The sequence below is a fragment of the Psittacula echo genome (assembly GCF_963264785.1).
Source record: "Psittacula echo genome assembly, chromosome: 6".
Taxonomy (NCBI): Eukaryota; Metazoa; Chordata; class Aves; order Psittaciformes; family Psittacidae; genus Psittacula; species Psittacula echo.
In genome coordinates, this window is record NC_137743.1 from 24,288,005 (window position 1) to 24,311,146 (window position 23,142).

Below are 23,142 nucleotides of genomic sequence, written 5' to 3' on the forward strand. Positions count from 1 at the left end.
TCTTGGTCACCATTGGGCGACACAGGGATGAGCCCATGCTTGGCTTCAAGCTTGCTCCACGCACCCTGATCTGCCTAGGAAAATTTTACCTCTCTTTTTGCTGTGTTTTAACTCCTTTTTTGATCTGGTTTTTTATGTGTTTTGCTCTTTCTTTTTGCTGTGTTTTTAACTCCAGGGATGCGGGGGGGGTTTCTGGGGTGAGCAGGTTTGGGGCACCCTGAGGAGAACCTGGGGGTTATTGCCACTGCCGCCTGAGCACCCCCGGGCACTTGGGCAGGGCTGCTGCCTCCTGCAGTGGCTTTGGCTGAGAGGGGAGGTGGTTGTCCCCAGCTGAGCCTGAGAGCAGCTCCACTCCACTGGGCAGCCTGACCTTGATGGGGGACGTGAGGCTAATGGAGGGTGACAGAGCTGCCCATGGGAACACCCCTGGGACTGTTCTGGTGGGTGAAGGCCGATGGGGAAGCCTCTCTCACCTCATCCCACTGCTTCCAGCATGCTGTTTGCTGAATGCTGCACCCCTGAGGAGGGTGGCAGCAGGTCCTGCAGCTCCAGAGACAAAAGTGACATATCAAGAGGTGGCTGCAGGGTGCATCTCTTGTTTCTGGATCCTTCAGGGACTCGGAATCTGCTGCTTGCAGGAGATGAGTCTTTAAATGACTCCTGCTTATTAGCTGGAGATACTAAAACTAATGAGGTGTGAGTGTGTTTTTCCTTAGCGGTTTTTTTTTTTGGAAACTCTGCTTTGTTTTTCGGCTGAGGTCATGAAGTCACCGAGCAAACTGGCTGCAGATGAAGTTCTCGAGGCCAGAGAACATGCATAAATAGAAGTTTCCTGCTCTGAGAGCTCAAACATTTCCTCCCGGCGCTCAGCTCTGCAGAGCTGAGGCCAAAGCAAACCATGGTTCCTGGCTGGCTCCTTGCCGCTGCTTGGGCAGTGGGACCTGCCACTGCTCCGGGCAGGGCCATAGCCCCTCCGTCCTTCCAGGTGTGTGCTTGGAGCCTGGCTGAGACTGGAGCGACTTGTGACATGCCTGAGATTGTCCCCCTTGCCCCCAGCATCCTCTTCAAAGGTCCTCTGGGACCCTGTACAAGGCACTGGCCCTGCAGTGCCTGTGGTGGCTGGTCCCAGCTGCACTGCGGTTGTGAGAGCTGGGTTTTGCTCATGGCCACGGTGGGAGCGTGATGTCAAGGTGTTTGGTGCCACTGGGATGCTTAGTGGGTGGCATTTGGAGGCAGCAATGTTTTGGGGGTGTTACAGTGTGCAGTGCAATGTCACTGGGGTGGGATGCTCCAGCAGCATCATCACACCCAGCTCTAGCAGGATCCCTGTGGTGGCTGCGGGCTGGGTCAGGGTAGTGGATCACCTTTCCTCTCTGGTTTTTAGGATGCCACGAAATCCCCCAGGAGTGGGCAGTCACGCCGCAAAGCGTCCAGGTAGATGCCTCAGTTTCCCCTTTTTGTGACCTGAACCTCCCCTCCTTTGCCCCCTAACGCTTCGCTTCTCCAGATGTGCTACAGATGGAGATGCTCTCCATGGAGAAGACACAGGGGTTATGACCTGATATCACCAACTTTGGGTCCCTAGGACACCCTAAGGGGGCTGAGAGCGGGGGAAAGGCTGTGGGCAGACCTGCCGCTACAGCCCCACGTGTCACAGCCTGTCTTGCCTAACCCCCAGGGCGGTGCAGGGTGGGGAAGGGTCACTGTGTCCCCTCCCCGTGCGGTGTCCTGACAGCAGCCCCCTCCCCTGCCCAGGAGCATGAGCCTGACAGCAGCCATGGAGAGCAGCTGCGAGCTGGACCTGGTGTACATCACGGAGCGAATCATCGCCGTCTCCTACCCTAGCACGGCTGAGGAGCAGAGCTTCTGCAGCAACCTCCGTGAGGTGGCCCACATGCTGAAGTCCAAGCACGGGGACAACTATGTGGTGAGGGGCACGGCTGGATCCCTGCCAGGCTGGGGAAAGGGCTGGGGTGCTCAGGTCCTGGGGATAAGGGGCTGCAGGGTATGAGTACTGCGTCCTTGCCTCCACCTGAGCTTGACGGTGGTGAGGGGGATCGTTGCACTAAGGCACATGGATTTTTTTTCCTTCCTTGAAGCTTTCCAGTCTCTTGGCCCCCTGTGGGTTTTTGGCCATTGAGTTGTCCTATGGCAAGGCATTACTCGGGTTAATGTATCTGGGGAAGCCTTTCATGGGTGGATTTGGGGAGGCTCTGGGATGAGGAAGAGGAGCGAGGTGGCAGCGAGGGAGGAAGTATGTCCCCTCACTCTTTCTTCTTCCCCAAAGCTCTTCAACCTCTCTGAGCGAAGAAATGATGTCAGCAAACTTCACCCCAAGGTGGGTCAGAGCTGTGGGAAGCAGAGTTGCTCGGAGCAGGGCTGTCTGTGGGACCAGCACCCTGCTGCATGCTGTCTGGGGGAGGAGCAACCACCCTTTCTATCCCACCCAGCTGCCGGAGGAGCAGAGAGGGGAAGCCCAGAGGAAAACACTGGGCCTTCCCAATGAGTTTCTGTGATCTCAACTCAGCCGACCCTATCCTCAGCCCAAACCTGGCTGTTGGGGCCTCTTGGAGATCTCTCTAAGGCATCCCCATCCCTGTCACCATGGGCGAGCTGAGTGACCCGGGATGGGGGAGTGAGCTGAGATCTGGGACACCGCTGAGCCCCCCAGGGCAGGGCTTTGGGCAGGGGGGTGCAGGGTTGGGGGAGAGGCTGGGAGGGGTACATCAAGACAGCGCTCTGGTGCCCATCCTGGCTATGTGCTCTACGCTTCTGGGCTTTGTACACAGGCAGGCTTGGAGCTATGGAGGGGGGCAGAGTCTGGTGTGGATGTGACCCCTGTCTGTTCCCCTGTGCAGGTGCTGGATTTTGGGTGGCCTGACCTGCACACCCCAGCACTGGAGAAGATCTGCAGCATTTGCAAAGCTATGGACACATGGCTCAATGCGGTGCCACACAACGTAGTGGTGCTGCACAACAAGGTGGGCTGGACCCTGTCTTTGGGGTGCACAGTAATGGGAGGCTGCAGAGATAGGGCTGAGCAGCCTCAGAGGCTGAGGGATGCAGGGGATGTGGTGGTCTGTGGCTTGGGGTGTGGGCAGGTGTCAACGTATTTGTGTACATTGGTGTGTGTCTATAAGGTTTGGGGTATTTGTGTAGGCTGATGCATGTGTATAGGGGTGCTTGCTGCCACCACTGCCCCTGTGACACCCATTCTGCTGTGTGCCCACAGGGGAACCGTGGCCGGCTGGGGGTGGTGGTGGCTGCCTACATGCACTACAGCAACATCTCAGCCAGGTGAGAGGGATACACCATCCCAGGGTGGCCGTGGGGCCCTCTGCCAGCCTCCATCCCTGTGGTGCTGGGTGCTGGTGCTGATGTTCTCCTTCAATCTAATCTACTCTTTCTCTTCCCCAGTGCCAACCAGGCTCTGGACAGATTTGCCATGAAGCGCTTCTATGAGGACAAGATAGTGCCTGTGGGACAGCCATCCCAGAAGAGGTGGGTCCTGGTGTGCATTTGCAGGCTGGGTTTTGCTCCCATGGCTGGGGTGGTTGGATGCAGGGGGACCAAGGGGAGTGCTCCGCTGTGGGTCCTGCCCCTGAGGTGCTTGTCCGTCCTCCAGGTACATCCATTACTTCAGCGGGCTCCTCTCTGGCAGCATCAAGATGAACAACAAGCCCCTCTTCCTCCACCATGTCATCATGCACGGCATCCCCAACTTTGAGTCCAAAGGTGGTAGGTGTCCCCATGCCTCCCCCCAGCCCAGATCCCATGCACATACCATCACCCCACACTGCCTGGCTCTCCATGGGGGATATTTTCCACAATCTCCTTGGCAATTTTAATTTCCCATTCCCTCTCAGGGCCTGTTTGCTCCTATTGGCAGGGTGCTACCTTCTTCCCACAGAAATGCCCACAGGGGGTGCCCAGCCTATGCTGGTCACTAACCTGTGCTGTGGGGTGACAAAGCTTTTAAAATGTTTTTTGGGAGGATGGCACCAGGTTGGGGCTAAGAATGGAAGTGCATGATGGTCTCTGAGTGTGGGACCTCTTCTGAGTACCAGCACTTCCCCTCAGTCCTACAATACTCAAACCGGGCTATAGGGGCTTTCCCCATTTCCCACCCTATCTGAAGCATCCCTTTCTGCCCATCCCAGATGTTGGCCATGGCCATGTGCTGGTCAGCCGGGTTGGGGAGTGGCTGTTTGCCTTGGCTCCCTCTCTGTTTGGATTTCTGCCCTGTGACTAATCCCTGCTCGGGCCCCTGCACCCTGCCGGCTAACAGCAGCCTGCCTTCTCTCCCCGCCTTGATGTCTTCCAGGTTGTCGGCCCTTCCTGAAAATCTACCAGGCCATGCAGCCCGTCTACACCTCGGGGATCTAGTAACTATCTCCTCACCATGGGGCTTTTCCTTCCTCCCCAGCGTGGGGGCTTGGCAAGCAGGGGAAGATGGAGAGGGTCAAGGCCAAGTCCCTAGCAGTCTGGTGCCCTGTTTAAGTCTATTTGGGGTCTAGGGAACTGAAAAAACCCAAAAGGGTCTTCCTTTTCCTTGGAGGCGGTAACTGACTACACTGGGCCATACTGCCGGGAGGGCTGTAGTGACTCTGCGTATCAGCAGAGGGAGCCTGGAGCTGCGCGGAGCCTGGGGCTGGATGTCCCCTAGGGAGCAGGGACAGGGATGGGGACACTCCTCTGGGAGACGGAGGCGTTTCTCTGCTATGTGTCAAATAGCCGCTCCTCCTGCCTGAATTAGTCCTAGAGCACCTCTTTCTTTTCCCCAGAAAAGAGTTTCCCCCTACTTTAACCTCCCCACAGTTTACCCTGACACCATTTTTAAATGCTGTTCCTGGGAGAAGGCAAAGCAGGAGCCAGTTTCTCCAGCCACCCAGATGCTCTCCTGGGGCCACATTCCAGCCTGGGATACCGGGATCCTGGTCCTCCTCATCTTGGGGTGTTCCCATCTCCTCCCCCTGAACCAGGATCTCCCTTCCTTGCAGCCTGGCGTCTCCGTTAGCTGAGATTTACTGCCATCCCAGCCTTGCCTTTCAGCTTTTAATAGACTGTTTATGGGACGCCGGTAATAAACTCCAGGTTTATCTTGCCTGTGAAATCCAACTCTCTTCTTCCCTCATCCCCCGCTGCTGACGCCACCACCCAGAGGCAGTCCCTTGGTGCCCCTGGAATGGAGAGGCTTCTGGCAGGGAAACTGAGTCAGGGAGGAGAGCCTTCCCTGAGAGCCCTCCCTCCACGTCCTGTGCCCTGCTTGACCCGTGGAAGCCGTGTGGATGGCTGGTATCCCAGCGCCAGCACTCGGACCCTGGTCAAACCCTCACACCCAGCATCCTTAACACCTTCATTGGGCGGTGCCTCAGTTTCCCCTTCCTGTCTTCCTCCCTCTGGGAATGGGTGACCCTTTGGGATGGAGGATAGGACCCTCCTCTATCACTGAAACAGCTAGCTCTGTGCTTTGCAACTTTCCTGGCTGTGTTTGGGTGTAAGGGGCTGGTTGAGGTGGTGCTGGGAGCCCTGGGTGGGGGCTCTGCACTGCAGCTCTCATCCTTGGGCTGTCCTTCACTGCAGCAACGTGCAAGGAGATAGCCAGACGGGCATCTGCATCACCATCGAGCCTGGCTTGCTCCTCAAGGGTGATATCTTGGTAAGGAGCTTTGGGTCAGCCCCCCATATGGGGAGCAGCTGGAGGACGGGTGGCCCTTGTGTCTTGGGATCCCCCGGTTTCTCCTTGCCCAGCCCTGAAGCTCATCTCGATGGCTCATCCCCACTGCCCTCTGCAGCTGAAGTGTTACCACAAGAAGTTCCGCAGCCCGACCCGGGACGTGATTTTCCGCGTGCAGTTCCACACGTGCGCCGTGCACGACCTCGATGTTGTCTTTGGCAAGGAGGACCTGGACGAGGCCTTCAGAGGTAACCACCCCAATACCTCCTCACTCCCTCCTCCCACCCCTCTGACGCTGCTCCCATCGTGGGGACATGTGGGCATCCACCCCTGATGGAGCAGGGCACTCTCCGTCCACAGGGTGTGGGTGCTGCTTGGGGACTGGTGGCAGTGTCACTCCCTCTATTGCCGATACAGAGGGGCTGCCTTGGGGTTGACTTGGGGGCTGACATGTGCTGCCCTGTGATGGGATATCCACTACCTGCTACTGGCCTTGAGGCGTATTTGGGGTGGCTGTCTGGGTGCCATTGGAGGGATAGATAGAGACGGCCCCTTTGCTCTTTCCTTCCCAGATGACCGTTTCCCTGAGTATGGGAAGGTGGAGTTCGTGTTCTCCTATGGCCCTGAGAAGATCCAAGGTATGGCTGCCTCACCGTCAGAGGGGTTTGGAGCTGGATGCTGGCTCCTTTCCCACTCACCAGCTCTGTCCCCTGCTGCCTCCCTTGCAACCTACCCCTGCCCCATTTGAAGTCCATTTGTCACCAGAGTGGGATGAGAGGTGCAGGCAGTGACGCTGATCTAGAAGCACCCATTGGTGCCGTATTGCCCTCTACTCTCTTCCCCATGAAGTTGGTCTCTGCAATATTTGCTGGCTCAGGAGAGAAGGAGAGTGTGCTTGGGAGCAGAGGGCCTCTACCCCAAAAGTCCAGAGCCAGGCACACTCGCTACCAGTCTGTATGCCTGTCCCTAGGCAATCTCAAAAGCCCCAGCCAGCCTTGTACACCTTGTTTGTGGGTCTTCATGTAAATCCCATCCTCATCGATCTCTCTGTGTGACGCTCCTACCTTGCCCTATGGCTTCTGTGCTTTTTCTCTTGCTGTATCATCTCTCCTTGTCCCACCTGTGATGGTTCCATCATCACCTCGGCTGACCATTCTGCTTCTTCCCAGGCATGGAGCACTTGGAGAATGGGCCCAGCGTTTCCGTGGACTACAACACGTCCGACCCACTCATCCGGTGGGACTCCTACGAGAACTTCAACGTCCAGCGCGAGGAGAGCACAGAGGGCACCTGGGCTGAGCCACCCCTGCCTGGCAAGCATCTGGAGAAAGGTCAGGGCTCCACAGGCAGTTGGTGACCAAAGTGTCCCCACGGGAATCCCCCTACCCCAGGGCAAGGGATGTTGGTGGGCAGCAGAGCTGGGGCAGGCGGCCACTGCTGGGCAGAGCGTGGCCCTGAGGTGGGAGAGGAGGATCTCCTGGACATTCCCCCTGCCGTGGTGCCAGGGACCTCAGGCTTGTTTTTGTTTCAGCAGTTTTGCTCTCAAAGCCCTGTTTGCACAGAGCAGGCTTCAGCCCTACTTGATGCCCCAGGACTTTGGAGACCCAAACCCTAAGTCTGTCAGGAGCGGGACCTAATGGGGGGCCTGGTAGGGCTCTAAGCTCCCTCCTCATGGCGCAAGCATGGCGGGATGTAGCTATACTTCAGTTTCCTCTGGGTGAGATGAGGAGGCCTCAGTGGCCCTGGAGGCTCTGCACCATTGCTTGGAGCTGGTAAAAGCTCCTTGAGCACCCACTTGGGATGCAGCACGAAGGCCACCCTTGCCTGCTTGACAGGAACAGGCAGTACTTGCATGTGGTGGGTGGTGGGCCCCTGTCCTGGCGGCGAGGCCACCTGTGGCCAAGCAGATGCCTGAAGTTTCCTGGCCTGGTCCAAATAGGCATCCCTGGAGCGGGGACAGCTGTGGCCCCCCATTGTCCCTGAAGGTCACCAGCTGCTCCGAATGGGAGCTGTAGGCGGCTGGACTTGCTGGGGACAGTGGGGCTGGCAAGCAAGCCTCTGCCTATGGTGGAGACATGGGTCTGGCTGCATGGAGCTGGCACGGGCAGTGCCTTGGCACAGGGCAGTAAACAGGCAACTCGTGATACACGGGCTCAGCTATGCAGTGGGGAGCTGCGGAGCTGTGGGTCTGGCCCCGAGGGGAAGGGATGTGTGTCCCCACCATGAGCTCAGACTGTGGCTCTGCCCCTGCCCTGAGCCTTGGTGCATGTGGTTACCTTCACATCCCCAGGGCAGAGCTGCTGCACTCCCAGCCCCTCACAGGGCTGCAGAGGAACCCCAGGGCTCCTCTCCATTCCCTCTCTGGGACCTCAGTAAGTGTTTGAGCTGCAGAGGTCCCTCCATATGCCGATACCCATGGGGAGGGTGGCTATGGGGAATGAGGACACCTTGGATTTGAAAACACTGTGCCCCTGTTTGGGAATGAGCCAGGACAGCTGGAGGGTGAAGCTGCAGGCAGGAGGCTGCCCTCTGACCTGTGCCAGCACAGGCAGCAGTGAGACAACGCATCTGTAGGGGGTCACCCCAGCCGTCCCATGTGGCACCTCGAGCAGTGGTGAGGAGAGCCAGCGTGGGCTTGCAGGGGGACTGCCATCTTCCTCCCTCTGTTTCAGCACCTTTCCTCTTCTCTGGGCCAGCACGGGGACCCGGTGCCCAGCTGCGCGAGGGGGGTCCCTGTTTATGGTTGTTCTCACCTTATTTGGTCAGGGAATTGCACGCCACATTTTTGGCACCACCAGGCGTGAGCGAGCGGCGGCCGGGAGCAGAGGGGGGGGTGAGGCTGGCACCGGGACCCGCGCTGGGGTGGAATCAGCCGCTGCTCCTCGTCCCCGCCACTGCCTGTCCCCGGCGCTTGGTGAAGGCTCCCCGCAGACCGGTGCCGCACCCCAGGCCGACGGGATCGGGATCGGCATCGCCTGCCAAACGGTGGGTCCTCCCAGTGCCGCGTCTCCGCCGGACACAGCCACTCTCAGAGGAGGTGGATGCCCTTTCTCTGGCAGCTTGTTCTTAATGTAGGCCACCCATATGGGCTGGGGGGTGCCTGGCAGAGTGGGATGACATGAAAGAACCCTGAAGCTGGAGAGATGTTTGGGGTGGTGCCTGTCCTGGTGTTCCCCTTCCCTCTGCTGTGCTTATCTATGGGGGCTTGGAGAAGGGGAAACTGAGTTGTAGCAGGGTTGCTGGCTGACCAAGCTCGCCCAGGGCAGGGGGCATGAGAGTGGGATCTGAACCCCCACATCTCACCCTCTGGCCGAGGGGACCCAGCTAGGTTCAGCAGGCAGGGGCTGCTCTGCAACCCCCCCAACTATGGCACAAGCTGCCCTCCTCAGTGAGTTCATCCTTCTGCGTGACCCAGGCAGGGTCCCTGCTGCTGGCTGTGCTTGGGCTGCCCTGTGGTCCTCAGTGACAGTGGGGTGCACTGGGATATCCCCACCGCACTGTCCCACTGCCCATCATCCATCTCCGTGCAGCACAGAGGAGGTAGGCGGCTCTGCCAGCCTTCCCTCTTCTTCCTCCTCATCCTTCTTCTTCTCTTCCACCTCCTCCTTGAAGGGGCTTTGGGGTTGGTGCTGGGTTCCTGCCGCTGAACCATAGGTATTGGTTGGCTGAGAGTGTGTTTGTACGCTGAAGGGTGCTTGTGGGGCACTTCTTCCTTTGGCTGTCTTTGGGGTTCAGACATCCTTTATTGAGGGTGGATGGTTCTGGATGCTTTGCCAGCACCAAGGTAGCTCTCCCTGGGGGGCAGGCTGGCTCCGGAGAGGCAGGAGACCACCTGTGTCTGGACACGGCACTGCTAGTTTTGTGACTGGTTGGAGGATCACCGCAGAGAAATTTTTGGGGTCCTGCAGTGGCAGATGTGCAAGTCTGGATGAGGATCATCTATGGCATGGTTTGAATTTGCTGGGAAAACCTATGCTGATGAAGAGAAGGATGCTGGAGCTGGCACAGAGCTGGTGGAGGGGTTGTCCCCAGGGTCTGTATGTGTGACTGTGGTGGGGGGACACCAGGACACCACACTGGGGTGGTTGAGACAATGCGAAAGGGCTGAGTGCATGACCCCAGCTGAGCAGCTCCCTGTAACGACTGGCCCTTGGACCCACCCTGGCTGCTCGTGCTGCACGCAGCATCCCCCTGTTCACCTCTGTACCATCCCGGTCCCCACCACGGTCTATCCCTGCCCGCTCACCCTTTTTACTGGGGCTGGAAAGGGGGTGGCCATGGCCTGGCCAAATCCAACATCTGCAGGAGACTTGCTAAATCCCCACCTGAGTCATGATTCTGGCACGGCTCCCCTGCAGCTCAGGGCTGGGCTGGCGGAGTGGGGAGTGGGATGAGCATCCCACCCCTCCGGGGATGGGAGGTCACAGCAGAGCCTGAACCCCGTGTGCAAAGGCCAAGGGTCCCAGAGACCCCAATACTGAGCTGGTTGCCGATCCTGCACCTTTCCTTGGGGCAGCAAGTCCTGAGATGTGGTCGCTGTCATCCACCGGTCCCCCAGCAGGGTGGGCACCCCATGGGGTACATTTCCACAGTGGAGTCAAATCCTGTTCCACTTCTCTGGGGCTGAGGCTGCACAGGAGGGCGAGCCAGGTTGTGCAGAGGCGGGAGCCAAACGGGCCAGGCTGGAGCTGTTAAATCCATCGCTGGAGCTGCCGGCGGGCTGCCGCTCTCCCCCCGCGGCTGGATCCGTCCTCTGGCCGGGCTCGGTGGGGAGGGGAGCCCTGGCTCTGCTCTCGCCTTCGCCAGCTGACTAAAGCTGAAGGAATCCGCTTCCCCTTCCCCATCCCGCCCCTCTCTGCCGCTCTCTGCTCCGGCTGCGGCAAGGTAAGGGCTTGGCGGGAGGGGCATTTAGGGGGACAGCAGGGACCAGCTGGGCTGGATGGGGATCCACAGGGAGTGTCTCCTCCTTGCTTCTGGTTATTCCCCATGGGAGAAAAGCTGGAGCCTCCACGGGTTTGGCTGGACATTCCGGCTGGAGCGTGGCTGCTCCCACTGTGGCAGCAGAAGGGCTGTCCTCTGACCTGGTATTTGGGGTGGTGATGTGGGGCAGAGGTGTGATAGGGTTCGGTCCCGCTAGGACTGGGAACCAGGCAGGGCTGGGATGCAGGGAGAGAGGGATAGGCTGGTGGAAGCTGAGCCCCTTCTCCTTCCCCTTTAACCCATTCTTGAAGTCAATACGTGCACGGGAGTGTGTGCATGGGGCTGGTGCTGTGCCAGTGGGGACAGTGGGGAGCTCTTGACCTGCCCTCCCACTGCACAACCAGGGCAGAACCTAAAAAGGCAGAGAAGCAAGCAAACCTCGGAGGTTTTGGGAGGACACTGACTTGGTGTGTGCCGCTCTCTGGGAGCAAATAGGGCTGTGAGTCAGGGGCTGGGTGGAAACAGTGCTCTCATGCCCTGCTGTCATTCAGCGGGGTGTGGGAAACATGATTTGAAGGATTAGAGTGGAGGGAGCCTCACGTTTTGCTGAGCGTGTTGGATCAATTGAGGAGTGAAAGCATAAGCATGGGTTCAAGCAGGGTCCCGAACACCGGGTAGGCTGGCTGTCACCTGGACCAGCAAATGGTCAGCACCATTCCAGCATGGATTTTGCCTGGGATGGAGCAGTGTGGTTGCAGACGGCTCCTGGGTGGACAGGATCTGCGCTGTGCTTCCTGCCACGGGACAAGGTGGCACATGCCATCCTAAAACCAGTGATGGTGTGTCCATGTGCTGTGCCACTGGTGGGGCAGGGAAAGGGGGTTGTGAAGGTGGGTTGTCCATCGAGGGTGATGCTCCACACCCGGTGCGGGGTGGTTAGGCTGTCCAGCTCTCTGTCTGTCTGTCCGTCCTGCATAGGAAACAGTTAACGTGGCACAGCCCTGCCTGTGGAGGAAGTAGTTAATATTCATAACCAGGAGCTGTCTGTCTGGCTGTCCTCCCTCCGTGGCTCTCGCCCTCCCTGCACTTCGCTGGGGTTTAGCTGGGCTGGGGCTGAGGCTTGGGCGGCCCCATCGCCTTCCCCAGTGCTTCTTCCCTTCCCCAGTGCCTCTCCCCTTCCCCTCCCGCTCATCCCTGTGTGGTCTGGGCAGAGGGGAGCACAACCGCACCTCCTCACCTCCAGCCCATCTCCTGCCTCTGCCGCCTTCCTCTCCTCCATCCTCCCCTCTGGCATCCCGTGTCCTGGGGGTGCCCCGTGTCCTCGGGGTACCCCATATCTGAGCCCCTTGGGCACTCTGCTGCCATCAGGGTGCCCCTCTTGCTGGCCCCGCGGGACACGGCGCTGGGAAGGGAGTAGCTTCCTCTGCAAGAGGGAAAGCAAAGCCAAAGGGACAAACGACAGCCAAAGCCAGCTCTGGGCTGTCGGCTCCTGTCCTGGACGGACATACGGGGCCGGCTGTGGACGCCACTGGAGCTGCTACTGCGCCAGGTGCCCCTGGAAGGCTCTGGTGCTGGAAGGGGCAAAGGAAAGCGATTCTGCTGCCCGCTCCTTCTCTTCGCCTGGGATCTTTTCTTCCCTGTCCCCTTTGGTAAGTCCTGACTTTGCTTTTCTTTGAGCTGGATGGGATGGGAGAAGGGTCTGGGGGTGGGTGGGGGATTCATGGTCCAGATGACACACAGCTCAGAGGCTGGGGTTACTTCTTGCAATCATAATTGGGCACTGGATGAAACCAGAGCTGAGGGGGTTGAGCTCTTCCCCATAGGACTCTGCTTGCATCCTTCATTCTACAAAGGATCCTGGAACCCTAGGATCTTCCCTGCCAGCTGATGCTCCAGAGATGCCCTGAGGCCAGGGTCTGAGTGGTGGGCAGTGGAGGCAGAAGGTGGGATGCTGTTGGGACCAGGGGAGACAGAGTGATGCCTCAGCCTTATCCTCTGCACTGTACAGGGCATTTGTGCTGGTGCATGATGCTGTATGGTGCACCCCACTAGGCATGAGGCAGACGGCTGGGATTTTGGGGATGCCAGCTGACCCTCCATTTCTGTTGTCATGTGTGCCCTGGACCAGTTTTTCTCCTGATCATAGCTGCAGGGTGCTGGGGAGGGAGAGGGCAGAGCATTGGCCTGCCAGGGCAGCGAGCTTGGCAGCAGGGGTAGGACCAGACTGGGCTCAGTGCTTCCTCCAGCCACCTCCTTACAGCCGGAGCAGAGCTGTGTGTCCAGGGCTGAGCTGTGCATGGGCAAACACAGCCCACACTGGGATGGCACAGATTGCCAGGCTGGAGCTGCTCTGACCTTCAGGGATGGCATCTGACCTTGCTGGGAGCTGCAGACAAACAGGGATCTGGGAGCTGCTGCTTTGGGGATGGCTGCTTTGGCTAAGGCAGCCTGTTCCCCCTTCCCTTGGTTGTTTTTGGGGAATTTTATTCAGCTTGTCAGGTGACAAGCAATAGATGGTCATACGAGTGATAGCGTGGCCCAGGGTTGGTGGAGGGGGCTTGGGAGTGGTGGGGAATGGCAGGGAACAGAGACCATGGTGTGCGTGGGGCTGAGGACAGAGTGGGCAATCGATGTGGAGCAGAGTAGCTGTGGGACAAGGGCTTGGCTGATGGTAGGGGTGTGATGGCCCCTTCATCTTCTTGCTACTCTAGCACCGCTCTTGGGGTGGTGCCACCAGACCCCCATGTCCCTGTGGTGCTGGAGGGTCCAGGGAAGGTGGGACGGGGCTCTCAGGGCTTTTTGGTGCTGCTGTGAACCACTTTGCACCCCATCCTGACCCCACTTTGAGACATTTCTCCCAGTCATGGGTGGTGCCTAGCCCAGTCTAATTGAAGCCTTTCCCATCTATTTTCTCCCTTGATGCCACGTGCTTTCATTTATATTTATTTATTCCCTTTTCCTTTCTATTCCCCTGCCCTATTTATCCCAGCCCCCAGCCTGGCTCCTGCCTTGTTTCCTTGGACTGGCCAGCACCCATTGCTGCCATCACACAGGAAGGCTAGGCCTTTTACCTGGCTCCCAGTGATGTCTCAGCCTCTCCAGCATTGTCACTGCCTCTGAACATGCTGCTTTTTCCTTTCTCTCTCCATGGGAAGGGATTTTGTCCTTCTCTTCCCTTTTTCCTCAGTATGATAGATGTCGCGGAGTCAAATGCTGCTGGTTTCTGGCTAGATTGACTGCATGAAGGAGCTCTGAGTCTCTGGGAGAAACTGTGGAACCTCACCTGTGGAAACCTCATCTTTTCCCACACTGAGTGCCCAGAAAGGACCTTGCAGCATGGTCCTGGGGTATCTTCAAGCCAAGAGGGACAACTCTGGGGGTTGGCTGCCTCCTTGAGATGCTGTTGGCAGGGATTTGGGAGTGGAAATCAGCAGCAAGGAGGGGCCCTGACTTGGGAGGACTCATGCTGGGTGTTTTTGCCCTGCTCTGCTTTCCAGTTGGTGGTGCAGGAGCTGCCAGGATGTGGGTGCAGTGCTGTGGGATTGGTTAAGCCATCCCGGCTTGGGGCTGGCTTTCGGAAGTGTTTTGCTTGCAGATAGGAGCGCTCTGATTTCACACTATCGTGTTAGGGCCATCTTCTGTTCCTGAGTCAGCTGCCTGGCCCCCTGCCAGGGAAGAGTCATTTTTTCCTCCAAAAGAAAGTGTTTAACGCTGCTCGCGGGACCTTCCAGGAAACCTCGGCAGGGAGCTGGAAAAACAAGAGTCTGCAGCCGGGCTGGTGCCGTGCACGCTCTGGTGGGGGGGACGCAGCTTGCGGGCTGCCCCCATTGCTATCTTTGCTATCTCAGTGGCTGGGGTCCCTCTGTGCCCCCAGAATCTGGCTGCCCCATCTGGAAAGGTTTAGAGGGTGCAGCTGCTTGTGGTGTTGGGGGCTGCTGTGGGTGGTGGGAGTTGGGGAGCATAGACCTCGGGTGTAGCGTTGCTGGTGGTGATGCTGCCGTGGCCTGGTTGCCCCCCCCGCCTTTTGGGGCTGGAGAGTGGAGCCGGCTGATCGCACTGGTCTTGAATCACAGTGCTGAGGTGCTCAGAGAACAGATGCTTCCTGTTCAGGGCTGGGCAAAGGCACTGCCTGTGTAGGAGCTTTGGGGCAGTCTTCAGCTTGAGGAAAGGTCTGGGACAGATCCACTCGTCCTGAGAGAGGGAAAGGAAAAGACAGAAAGGGTGGGAGCCTGTCTGTAGCCAAGGAAGAAAATGTCAAGGATGGGCAGCTGGCTGGATCCATGCATCATCTGGGAGGAGAGCGGGCAGGGAGAGGGAACGTGGGTCTGTGGTTCATGTGTCCTTCACCTGTGGGTTGAGTACACCATCCAGCTGGAGACACACGGAGCTGCGAGGACAGATCCTGACCTCCTCCACCCTTCCTCCTACAGCCCTGCATGTCCCGCACCCTCCGTGTTCACCTCCCCAGTGCTGTGTGGCCCTTTGGAGCCAGCTGAGCCCTGTGGAACAGTGATGGCAGACTGTGTGGGCAGCCCTGGCCCTCTCCAGCCATGGAGAGGATTTGCTAGGCATGATGCCTAGAACCATGATATTCGGTGAATCCCAGCAGGGCAGGTGGTGCTTGCAGGGCAGGGCAGGACAGCATGCAGAATGGGGGCATGGGGATGGGGGGGTCTGGCTCCGGTGTCTGTGCATGATGGTGCCCATGAGATTGCGGAGGGTACCGAGGAGACGGTGATGCTCATCATTAAGCGTTCAGCAGCACGGAAGAGATCGAAACGACCGGCTAATGGGACCCATTAGCTCCGTGCAGAGAGCCAGGAATTGATCCGGGGTCTCGTGTTCATTTCTCCCCTTGCAGAGGTTGGGCACACGCAAGGGCCCCTGGACGGGAGCCTCTACGCTAAAGTGAAGAAGAAAGATTCCCTGCACGGCAGCACTGGTGCCGTCAATGCTGCCCGCCTCCTGCTCTCGGCAGCGCCCAACCACGTCGAGCACACCCTCTCGGTGAGCAGTGATTCGGGCAACTCCACCGCTTCCACCAAGACCGACCGGACCGATGAGCCAGGGGTGCCCGCAGCGCCCAGCAGCCAGGCGCTGCTGAGCCCTGAGGAGAAGCGGGAGCTGGATCGTCTCCTTGTTGGTTTCGGCTTGGAGAGTGCACTGCCCATGCACAACCACGTGCCTGGCCCCATACCGGTGCGCCTGCCCACCATGCCAGGTCGCCATGTGGTGCCAGCTCAGGTGCATGTCAACGGGAATGCTGCGACACTGGTGGCTGAGCGGGAGACAGATATCTTGGATGATGAGCTACCCAACCAGGATGGGCACAGTGTGGGCAGCCTGGGCACTCTTTCCTCCTTGGATGGCACCACCACTGCCAGTGAGGCTGGCTACCAAGAGGCACCCCGGGTGGGCAGCCTCTCCTCCCTACCCAATGGCCCCACAAGCTGCAATGGGGCTGAGAAGCTGCTGAAAGATGGGCTGTATGATAGTGAGCCGCTCTCCAATGGTGGCTGCTCCTACAACAACCAGAACGCCCTCATGGGCCACCACATCCGTGACCCGCTGCCCCCCTTGCGGTCCTCAGCATCCGCTCAGGAGCACCTGGCTGGCTACCCACAGCGCCCACAGGGATCCCATGCCCCGGGCTGGCACCAGCCCCATCTGCTGCCTGGATCCCAGCCCTACCTGTACAGCTACGACCCGCCTGGCACTTATCGCTCCCGATCCTTCCCGACGGTGGACACGCTCAAGTACGACACGGCCCCAGCGCTGCCCCAGGCCCCGGCTCGCAGCACCAGCAGCCGGGAAGCCGTGCAGAGGGGCTTGAATTCCTGGCAGCAGCAAGGAGGGAGCCAGCCACCTTCCCGGCTGCAGGAGGGTGGCATGGAGAGCCACAGCCCCAGCGTGTCCAGCTGCAGCCCCCAGCCCAGCCCACTGCAGCTGGTGCCCCCACACAGCCACAGCATGCCCGAGTTCCCACGGGCGCCCTCCCGCCGGGAGATTGAGCAGTCCATCGAAGCCCTCGATGTCCTCATGCTGGACCTCGCACCTGCTGTCCACAAGTCTCAGAGTGTGCCTGCTGCCTCCTGCCAGGACAAGCCGGTGGGACCCCTGCGCTCCTCCCATCTGACACAGCCTGGTGCCGGTCTCTATGCCCGGCCAGCTCTGCAGGTGGCCCAGCCGAGGTCCTTCGGCACCTCTGTGAGCCCTGTGATGCCCGAGCCTGGGGTTAAAGCCTATTCTCCAGGGGAGTTGGACTATGGGGTGCATGAGTACCGGGAGACTTATTCACCCTACAACTACCAGCCGGCACCGGTGCCGGAGCTGAGGAGCTACAGCCATGCCCCAGCTGGATCACCCATGGGTATCCTCCCACTCAGCACTTCCTACAGCCCTGTGGGGTCTCAGCAGCAACTCGTCTCCTCCCCACCTTCCCCCACCGTCCCAGCACAAACCCAGATGCCCCTCAAGGGACCAGAAAGCTATGAAGACCTGTCGAGGTCGGGAGAAGAACCCTTGAATCTCGAGGGCCTGGTGGCCCACAGGGTGGCAGGTAGGATGCTTTGATTCCTTGGGGGGACAGGGGTGACTGCGGGTCCGGAGAAGCCGGAACCCTTGGGGGTGGCATGCACGGTGGAGCTGGGATGGGAGATGTGGTGACTCCTTGTTCATGCTTGATCTGGGCTTTGGACTGAGTGATCCACTGCAAGGGGGGCAGCCTATGCTGCTCTCCTTTGCCGAGACCCCCCCACTTGCAACTTGCCATCTGCAGCAGCATCGCCCAGGGGTGGGGAGAGGGGGTGGCTGTGGTGGTTGGGCTCCCCATCCTCACCCTTGGGGTACAGGCTGATCTGTCCCCTGCGGCTTGGCCACTTGCTGGGTCTTGAGGGAAATTTTTTCTTTTGAGGAGAATACAGCCGAGTTTGGGAAGATGTTTTCAGTTATGGCTGAGGGTGTCCTGCCTGGACCGCACTTTGGACAGGATGGACACCCTGCCTACAGTGTGCTCTGGTGTGAGGTCCCAGCAGAGCACGTGCCTTGTGTTTAACATAGCTGGGTTCCTGCCCAATTTCAGCCCCGGCTTTCCCTGTGGATTGGTGGGTTGGGTGCATGGCCCTCCTCCCTGAGCAGCCAGGATGTTGCTGGAGTGGGGGCCAGGCTGTGGGCTGGCAGCAGCATTTCTGCCCCAGTGGCCCAGCCAGCTTGGCCCAGGGTGGTTTGAAGCTGGGCTTGGCCTTGGGGCGGTGGTCAGGGGCTGGAAAGGCATTTCCGAGCCCTGCCAGCAGGGTTTGGTGCAGTGCTTGGCTGAGTGCAGTGCCGAGCGTTAGCATCGTGGCTGGATGAAGGCATTTGCTCCGTGCTGCGGAGGCAAAACCACGTCCTTCGATTTCCTCCCACAGCTCTGTCTCAGGGGCTTTGGGGACACAGAGGACCTTGTGGCAGCTCCGTGCCCTTCTTCCCTGCTGCTTCAGCTGCAAGCTGTTGAATTCTGGAGTGACATTCAGGAAGGTCTGGGGCTGTGGACAGGCTGGGGGCCAGCTCGTGATGCTGGGGCTTGGCAGCTCAGTCCCTTTCAGCTCTGTGCTCAGTCCAGAAACTCGCCTGGCATTAGAAGGAGGGGGAAGAGCCTTGGCTGGAAAAATCCAACAGCGCCAGCCTCCCAGGCATGGGGCTGAGTCACTGCGGCACTGAGGTGGGGGGCAGGAGGGGTGCCAGCCATGGGGAGGGGAACAGGGAAGGTTGCAGAGGTGTTAGGGGAAGTTTGCATCCATCTGAACCTGACCTCAGCGATCCAGGCCAGATCCACAGAGGGTCCCAGGGCCTGTGCGGAGGTTTTACATAAACCAGAGGACACACAGATGCCGAAATCACGCTATATTGTTTGGACTGAATATTACAAGGAGCAGATTCCTCCCCCAAATACGGAGGGGGAGAAAATGGGTGGAAAAGAGGAGGATCCCCAGGAGAGGAGGAGCACATCTGAAATGGGTGGGAAATAGGTGTTAGATGGTGTCTGTCAAAAAATCCCCCCCCAGCCCTAGGGTCAGGTCCTCAGGGCTGGGCTGGGGTCACTCAACCCCTGCAGTTGCTGTGTTCCCGGAGAGGAGAGGCGTCCTGGGTACTGTCCCCAGCTTGCAGCCACCTGTCCCCTCTGGAGCTGGGACAGGGCGGGCGGGCTGACCTCCGGCAGGAACAACATGTCCTGAGGCCAGACTGGGAGGGGACAGACCATGGGATGGTGGGGTATGGAGGGGTTTGTTTACATTCTCTGCTGCTATAAATTGCCTGCGTGTGCTGGCACAGCAACGAGGAGCACCTCGCACCTCCTGTGTGCCTGGCGGGGCAGCGCTCCCATTCCCATCTCTGCTGGTGATGGAGGGGAAGAGATGGGACAGAGCAGTGCTTGTGTCCCCAGTGCCTTCCCGCAGAGAGGAGCTGGTCCTGCTGTCCTTCGAGTCCCCTCATCTCCAAGAGGGCCATTTGGTGTCATCCTTTCTTGTCCCATGATGGAGGGGCTTGGGCATGGTGCCATCCCCAAGGGGATGGTGATGGCATTTGTGGCGTCGCACAACACAAGGCTGTGTGTGGTTGGGAGCCACCATTGATTTCCCATGTGGGTTTGAGTGGTGGTGGCTGGAGCCAGGTGATTTAGATGATGGGAAAGCAGCTCCAAGCAGGGTCTGAGCTCCCTTGGACACCAGGCGACACCAGGCTCATGTGTTGGAGCCCAACTAATATTTTTTCTTGTTTTCTCTCTCTCTGTGTCCCTATTGTATCTTGTGACATTTGTCCTGTCTGCCCCCTCCTTCTCCCCATGGGTGACTGTGTCTGTCCTCTGTGACCTCCCACCTACTTGCACTCCATGTCCTGGTACACTGGTAGAGTACAACGCCAGGCTCAGGAACCTCAACAAGAGCACCAAAGTCCCCCGTCCTCCTCTGAACAAGCAACGGTCCTTCTCTGGTTTGTTCATTCCTCTTCCCTCCTTCTTTGTCCCTGAACCTTTCCTATCCACCCTTCTTTTTCCCTGTTCTCCATTCTTCCTTCTCATCCTTCCTTTCTCTTCTTTCTCCTTTCTCCCTCCGCATCCCTGCATGCTGAGTGCTCCGTGTGTTGCATGGATGTGTGATGGAGGGAGGTTTGGGAGACCATTCCCCAGATCTAACTAGGGTTAGGGTTGGTTAGGGTTAGGATTATATCAGTCTCCAGGAGTGATTCCTTTTCTCAGCAGAGGGATGCTCAGGGTCCCCCTCAGCCTTCCCAGTGATGGGGAAGCCTCTGGCCCTGGGTACAGCCTCCCCTGCCCAAACACTTGTGTTTGCATCTCATCCAAACCTGGCATTGCTCTCTGGTGGGGTTCCACTCCTGGGGCAGATGCAGACCCTGGCTCCAGCCCTGCTGTGCTTTGTCCTGGCTGCAGCTCACCCCTCATTGTGGCAAGGGCTGGGTTACAGCTCCACAGGCCCCAGGACTTTTGCTCCTTGCAGATGAGTCTGCCCTGAGTGGTGGTTGTTTGGGACTCACTGGGTGCTTGGTTTGCACCTACTCTTCCCAAGGTGAGCAGAAGGAGGGGGATAGAGAGGGACTGTTGGCAAAGGGTGGGCTGGGGTGTCACCAGCTTTCTGGGTGACCTTTCTCTCCCCACTGGCACCTTGGGTTTCTCCCCAGGAGGACCAAAGAGGTTTGAGCCCTCCCAGCCCTCAGGACAGGGTAAGGTATTTTGTCATGCCTGTTTGTGGTGAGCAGGGTGGGTAAGCGTAGGGCAGTAAATGTGTCTGTGCCCAGTGGGATGGGTCGAGTTGGGCTCTGGTATAGAATGGTACAAGGCAACAGAGGGAGGTACAGGGCAATGTCTACTGCTGTTCTTCACACAGGCAGGGAGCAAATTGTTACATCTCGTTTCCCTGGGCATCATGTGTCCCTGTCTGGCTTCAAGTGCTGGGTGCCGCATCCCAAGGGCCATGGGATGCTGGTTTGCCCTCTCTTCTGCACCGTGGGGGTATCACCCAGCTCTTGCATGGTAGTAGCTCCAGCATCTTGTCCAAAAAGCAGCTGCCTCTTGATTTTGCCCAGAAATCTGGCTCCCCAGCCACAAAACTACTCTCCTGTTTCCTCCTCTCCTGCTATTGTGCTCCTGCCCTTCCCCAGCCCTAGAGCTGTGCTGAGTCCAAGGGCAGGACCTTTCTGGGGGAGGGTTGCTGCCAGGTTACAGAGCTAAATGGGCAGCAGAAGGGGTGGAAGTGCCAGAGGAGGTGAGGATAAGGAGTGGAGTGAAGGCTGTTGTTCCTTCTTTGTGATGGCAAACAACCCCTCCTCCACAGCCAGGCAGGGCATCCTTGGGGAGCTGGTGGCGGTACCATGGCTAAGAGAGGCTGTACCTCTGCTGAGGGGGCACACTGAGCAGGGGGAAGGAGAGTTGGTTTTCCAAGCGTAATTTCCAGCCCATAAATTACCTGGGGGGCTGGGGGAGCCATGCTTAGAGCCTGGGTTTCCTCCAGGCTTTGCTCTGGGCGGCCCATGAAATTTCCTACTCTCTGCTTCCGAACAATGAGTCTCTTTTTTTCCTCCTCTCCTCCCTCCCCTCCCTTCAGCCCTGGTTGCTTTCCATGTCTGGGGAGTGGAGCAGCCAAAACCTGGTGGGCTCCTGGGTATAGCAATGGGCCACATGAAGCCCACTGCAGCTGGGTGACATGCTGCCCCAGGGATGGAGCAGGGGGTCTCACACTGCAGATGTGTGATATGCACTGAAAGCTGGGCTCCGACAAGCTGCTGTTTGTGCTTCCCAAATGCAAAATGCAAAACAAGGCAGGCGTGCATGACTTGAGGAGTCAGACCCTGCCTCTCTGCAGTGCTTGGTCCCTGCAGCTCACTTTGGGATGGGCCAAGGGGTGCTTCTGGTGATTCTCCTGCAGTGTGCAGGATACCCCACAGTGCACAATGTGGAAGGACAAAAAGAAAATGAGAGTTTGCTTTATTTTCCCAAACATTTTGCTCTTCCATATGCTTGCAACTCTGGGCTTCATTGCCTTAAAGCAAAGATCAGGGCAAAAGATACAGGGCGGCCCTGTGTGATGCTGTCCATGCCTGCAGGGTGGCTTCCCAGGGACCCTCTCCATCTCCGTCCCCTCCACTGGCTTTTTTATTGTCCATCCCCTGCGCCCGCCAACACCTGCAGAAGGGATCGGGAGTTGTGTTTCAAAGCTGCTCTTAGTGGAATTTTCCAGGCCGCCTCCGCGGCTGGAGCCGGCCCCTTTGGCTCTGGTCCCCTGCCTCGCAGCCTGGCCGCCTCTCCCTGCAGAGCCACGGGTTTATTGTTGCCGCTGTTCACTGGGCTGGTTATTTAGAAATGCACCCAGGACATCTCCCTCTCCGTCCTGCTCCCAGCCCTTCACCCGCTCCAAGCCTTTTCCCTGGGGCCGGCAGAGCCTCAGTGAAGGGTGCTGGAGCGGGGTGGTGAAGAGGGGAGGTCAGCGGGTGCGAGGCATGGGTCCCGCCAGGGAGCGAGGGGAAGCAGCTGATGGCTGGTTTTCCTCCACCAGCCCGTGGGAAAGGAGTTGGTGTTTGAAAAGTGCATTTCCTGGAGCATGATGCTGGCCTCTCTCTTTTTTTTTTAATCCCTTTTTCTCTTTTTTTTTCCCAATGTGCTGGCCAAGGGGAGAGTGAGTGCTCCCTGGCTCCGTGGGAAAGGTGGAGTGGAAAGTGCTGTCTTTCTGCTGATGGGGCTGACACCAGGGATCACCCCTCTGCTAGGAGGGTCCCAGGGAGAAGTGGGCTCCTGCTGTGCCTGTGATGTTCTGCACAGTTCCCCTGCACCGAACCCAGCACCATCGTCCATGAGCCCTAATTAACCTCTTCATTAGGCGAGATGGGGTGGAGAGTGTGTTTCAGTGCCCTGCTGGGTGTTGGGAAAGTTGGGGTTGCACCCCTTATCCCAACTCCCCATGCCCCCCTGCCCTGTGCCGCTTTTGTCCCCAATTCTGGGCTTTATCCCAGCCCATGGGGATCACCAGTGGGATGTATTAGACCCTGACAGCCTGAAGAAATCCATTTTCCTGCAATGACTTACTCATTCCTTTCTTCCCTCCCCACCAGGCTATGGGCACTGGTGGCTCTTGGTGCTGGGGTCTGGGAAGGAGGTCTAGAAGGAGATGGAGAAGAGATTTTGATCTCCCTTTTTAGGAAGACTTTGTGCTGGTAATAGATCAGCAGCGATTTGTTGAGTTTCCCTGCACCATCACTCTGTTGGGGTCTTTCCTCCTGACCCAGTGCTCCCTCTGCCTTGAGGACTCACAAAATCAGGTGTTTTCCCTGCTGTGGTTGAAGCCGCATGTGGGTATGGAGCAGCAATGCAGCTGAACGTGCCTGCCCTGGTGCTGAAGGATTTGTTCGTCTGCCAGTGATGCTGTTGAGAGATCCTGATCCTCCCCAGCTCTGTGGCTGGGCTGCCTCTGTTGCTCACAGGATGCTCATGCCCTTCGCACCCACTGCTGGGGGTTGTCTCTGAGCCCAAGTCTCATGATGCTTGGGAGGGCTAGTGT

General features: G+C 58.4%; 1 protein-coding gene across 6 annotated transcripts in view; it reads left to right on the forward strand.

The window, feature by feature from the left end:
* TNS1 (tensin 1) overlaps positions 1-23,142 on the forward strand; it is a gene marked incomplete at its 5' end in the record, with an annotated part of 63,077 nt that overhangs the window by 23,028 nt on the left and 16,907 nt on the right. For 3 of the 6 annotated variants that reach the window (XM_080620560.1, XM_080620562.1, XM_080620563.1), the window contains 13 exons: positions 1,385-1,434; positions 1,756-1,927; positions 2,288-2,338; positions 2,859-2,981; positions 3,233-3,297; positions 3,418-3,501; positions 3,626-3,738; positions 4,325-4,385; positions 5,584-5,659; positions 5,796-5,925; positions 6,250-6,315; positions 6,847-7,008; positions 15,459-17,156. In XM_080620560.1, the coding sequence (XP_080476686.1) occupies positions 1,385-1,434; positions 1,756-1,927; positions 2,288-2,338; positions 2,859-2,981; positions 3,233-3,297; positions 3,418-3,501; positions 3,626-3,738; positions 4,325-4,385; positions 5,584-5,659; positions 5,796-5,925; positions 6,250-6,315; positions 6,847-7,008; positions 15,459-17,156 (2,851 nt within the window). Of the gene's footprint in view, positions 1-1,384; positions 1,435-1,755; positions 1,928-2,287; positions 2,339-2,858; positions 2,982-3,232; positions 3,298-3,417; positions 3,502-3,625; positions 3,739-4,324; positions 4,386-5,583; positions 5,660-5,795; positions 5,926-6,249; positions 6,316-6,846; positions 7,009-15,458; positions 17,157-19,486; positions 19,572-23,142 lie in introns of all 6 variants that reach the window. The other 3 variants (XM_080620559.1, XM_080620561.1, XM_080620558.1) reach the window with 2 other exon arrangements.